The following is a 4,307-nucleotide window of genomic DNA, read 5'->3' as shown; positions in this document are numbered from 1 at the left end:
CCTTGTATAGTTCAAATGAACTGCCTGGTGGCACGTATGATGCAAGGAGATATAGGGAGCCTTGAGAATCAGAACCATTAATGCAGACACAAATTTGGTCGAGCAGAACGTCACCATTACTAAGCGGAAAGAAACAGGAGGATAACTGACGTTTGACCGCAATTAAGACGCCACCGCCGCGAAGAAAACCAGTAGCGTTAGCATCTCAATCTTTGCGGAATACATTAAAAAGATTAGAGACGAAGAACTCACTGTCGAAAAAACTTCCATTCAGCCATGTTTCGATGAAAACAAAGACGTCATAATCCAATTGGGAACTGAAGGTGTGAACAAGATCGGCTTTGGTTTTCATCCCAGAAAGGTTTTGGAAATATACCTTTATCTCACTATGACCATTGAAAGCTTCTCAGTTAAAACTCATCTACTTTGCAGCTACCGTTGAGAGTCGGAATAAAACATGTAGGTCCAATACCACCAATTTATAGGAAAAATTAAAAGTAGAACTATCCCCGGAGGCAAATCCCACCATGTATAATTTTTTTTATAAGTTTCCGAATTGGATTAGGTAGGCGCTAAAAAAATGTAAGACGCTAATTCTAAAATTAAGATGGTACTTTGCCCAAGGCGTGAACCCAGGATCTTCGGTGTGGTAGGCGAAGCACGCTACCATCACACCATGACGGCCGCTAGGGGGGGGGGGGGGGGGGGGTTAAAACTGCATGTGAGATGATGATGCTAGTCTCGTGGGGCTTTCGCCCTTTCCTTTCTCTCATTTGGTATTAGCAGCGATTGCGAAGTCTATCGTTTACCATGGAGTCCTCGTGCGTTCGAAGGCACATCCCACCAACGAACTCAGAGACGAAGAACAGTACGTCAACAAATGCAACGAGAATTCACACCTTGGGGCAAGGTTAAACGATGCAGTATAATGCTGGACCAACTACCTGATTTTGAGTATGTGCCTCGAAGGTGATCTTTAAGCTAAAGAAGGTTGACGCGAGGCCATGGAAAGGGTGAGCATTAATATGATATGCTTAACGTGAGTATCTGCCATCGTGTGGCTCTTCCTCACAGTATCAAACACGTAACGGATCTTATTACATAGATCAGCGGACCAACGAAATATTCATGTTCCCTGACAAAAATTTCGGTGCACGATCGTTGCTATCGACTAGCTTTTAGTAGGATGTACAATCACAAGGTCTTACCTTAGCAAGATATAAGGTCTATCTGAAACTTTTTCGGTTTTATGGGCAATGGCATGCGGTTGCTAAGCATAAATAATTCGCTGATGTGACGCAATCAGATACAATATACAATTCCACAGTTTAAATAGAAGTATCATGGGTTGTGATGCCACTTTTCAGAATAGCCTAGCTCAATTTCCAATCCAAACTAATGCAACGAGTAGGGTCTCATATCCGGTAATAAACCACAATTTGTCATATCAATGTAGGCGCTTTTAGGTGGAAGTAGTAGCGCCGACCGAGGTAGTAGTGCACAAATACTTAAGAAAACAAGCATTAGCTGTAGCTTCATCAACTTAATTTGCAGTCAAGTGCTCATCAAGATAAAAATCCCACAATCGACAATACTACAAGTGTCTTAGGCATAAACAATCACTAGAAAGAGGTGGAATGTATATGCTTCCCGGTTATATGGTGATTTATCCTTATGAAAGAGCACATATGCTAACGAAGGAGGGCGCAAACCTTGAAGAATATACGGTAGACGTTCTAACCAGATTGAACAACATAAAAAGGGTTGAACATGATCAACCAAACGGCTGAGCACGTTATATGTTCGTGTTTTTCGCTCGTCGAATTAAACTCAACTGATCTTGCACCTACATACTACAGACTTGTTCAACAATAATTTCATGCCGAGTCTACCATTCATTAATATTCCCAAGGCCAGATACTAGCTGGCCCATCATGTATGATATACTCGCATGAAAAATTTTCTTCAAGCAAATTTTATTGCATGCAATAAAAATGTACATCTATTTATTGCTCTGCGCTGATATATCTTTTGCAGTAAGAATTGTATTGAATTGCTGCTTGAATACGAAATTCTGATATTCCTTAGCTACATCCGCACAATGCAGTGGTTGGTGTGGGTTATCGCCATAACATTTCAGGAGCTTATGCTCCAATTTCTTGAGATTCTCACTATTTACATCTGCAAATCTTACCGGCTTGCCCAACAGCGATTCCAATTTTTCCAAAGTCTTCACGTATTGACTCTCTTGCAATTCATTTGTTTTCATTGCCAATAAGCTAGCCTCCTTATCCTTACCCTTAAGGAAACCACAAGTGCAACAGCGTGTGCAATGGACTTGCTCTTCTTTTGTTGGTGCTGGTATGGCAGCTTCAGCGATTTGTTGTTTTGTACCCTCTAGACGGCTAACCACGCTCGGAGTTATTTGAATAGCGGGCATATTACGCACCGGATTATTGATATGCGCCGTTTGAGGTGTGGAGTTACCGGCGCCCATTAGTTTTTAATTAACTTATTTATTTTTTTTTTTGTTAAGTCTGAAACCTAATTTTTTGCACAAAAATTATGCGTGTTTAATATATTTTTGAAATCTTCCGCTGTCAAGATAAACAATAACAAATGGCGGTATTGAATTTGACAATAAGTAATTATGTATACTCTGAGAATGTGAACCCACTGTCATATTTTCTTAACCCGGTAAAAGTCTAGTTGAGGGCTCGACTGCTAATACGCGTCAAAAAATATCGAGTGAGGTGTCAAAAGACGAGTATTGACCTCGACAACAATAATCCGAAGACGTAAAAAAATTGTATCTCTGTCCGGAGATATTTGCAGTTGAAGTTGACGATTTTCATGTGGTTGTTGTAATGTTGGGGCACCCACAAAAAAAAATTGTGAATATTAGTGTTTTGCGCGGATATAGTTTTGGTCTCCAAACCGGTGTTGGACCAACCCAGGCCAAAGGCCGCTACAGCAGAAAGGTGTTCTGTGCAAAAGTACTATAGATCCCACTCCCGGTTTCGGAGGTACCCGCGGGTCATTTTTCGGGTTTTCGTATCTTTTGAATGAGTTAAAATTTGTATCTACCGCCTTCGAATTATTAATACTGATGTCAAGACGCGTCGTTTGACATCTCTCTCAATATTTTTGGTAGCGTATAAGCAGTCGACCCCTCTAGACATTTACCATCTTCCAGATAAATTTGCTTTCAAATACTACAAGTGCCACCCCAGCATCTCCCGATAGCGTGTATGATTCAGAGCCATACAGCAGCATAAAGCTGCAGACATTAGTGCGTTATCCGTAACCTTATAACAGCTGATTCGACCAACATTATGGGAATCAATGTAATCCATTATTGGTGCCATATCGTAACGCTAAGTTCGTAACGGTATCGTAGCCAACCAATTGGTTTTTGGTTTCTTGCCATATCCATAACCTAAAAATATTTGAGTTGGTGAATTTAATAACTTTCTCTAGATTTTATTCATTGTTTTGGATACGTTATGACTAAGAGACTTATTTTTTGTGGAATATGTTTGCAATTTTTTGCGTTTTCTTCATTTTTATGAAATTTTCACGATTTTTAGCTCAAGGCAACAATAATCGATAACAATGTATCGTATAGGGTTACGTTAGATTCTCGATAATTCTGCGCCTTCCGTTTTTCACCGCACAATGTATGTATTCATGTACTTCACTTATAACGTGCTAGAATCAAACTGATCAGCTTCTACCATACTGCGAGCAGTGGCGGATCCACGGGGGAAATTGGGGGAGAGTTTCTCCCCAAAAGCTACAGAAGCTCTGTAAATATGTCACACTGACATGAATTCTACACTCAAATAACTTTTTTTTCCCTAGGAAAATCAAAAGAAACCTCTATCTTCTATCGATGGAAATTTTCTTCATTATTATAAAAATTCATATTTTGACGAATATTAGTGACACTAAGTGACACTCACATCCATAGTCTAATGCTAAGTAAATGAAGTCACAACAACAATAAAGCAGACTGTCACTTGTATCTACATAAACGAATCAATCATAATGTCTACACATATGTACGTACACGCAGCGGAGAAGCAACGCACAACCACATGCGCATATCTGAGATACTACCGAAAGTATGCAATGAGAGAAACTACAAAATCGTGCATCTATAGTTACAGCTGAGAAATTTTAGAACAGATGGCCAACTAGTAGATTCTGGAAATGGAAGCGCCTAGAAGATGCGAACGAGGAAATCAGAGAGTATAAAAGGCAGCAACAGTAGAGGCGCGACAATCAGTTTTGATTTAAGACGC

General features: G+C 40.0%; 1 protein-coding gene across 1 annotated transcript; it reads right to left on the bottom strand.

Annotated features, from left to right (window-relative positions):
• Nucleotides 1–2,002: 2,002 nt before the first annotated feature.
• Nucleotides 2,003–2,497, bottom strand: LOC137250253 (uncharacterized). Its single transcript, XM_067782729.1, has one exon. It carries the CDS (start codon nt 2,495–2,497, stop codon nt 2,003–2,005), a length of 495 nt encoding a protein of 164 aa, XP_067638830.1.
• Nucleotides 2,498–4,307: the final 1,810 nt, after the last annotated feature.

This window comes from Eurosta solidaginis, chromosome 4 (genome assembly GCF_040869045.1).
Source record: "Eurosta solidaginis isolate ZX-2024a chromosome 4, ASM4086904v1, whole genome shotgun sequence".
Classification (NCBI taxonomy): Eukaryota; Metazoa; Arthropoda; class Insecta; order Diptera; family Tephritidae; genus Eurosta; species Eurosta solidaginis.
Note: the sequence above shows the minus strand (reverse complement) of the source record. Positions and strands in the feature narration are given on the sequence as shown.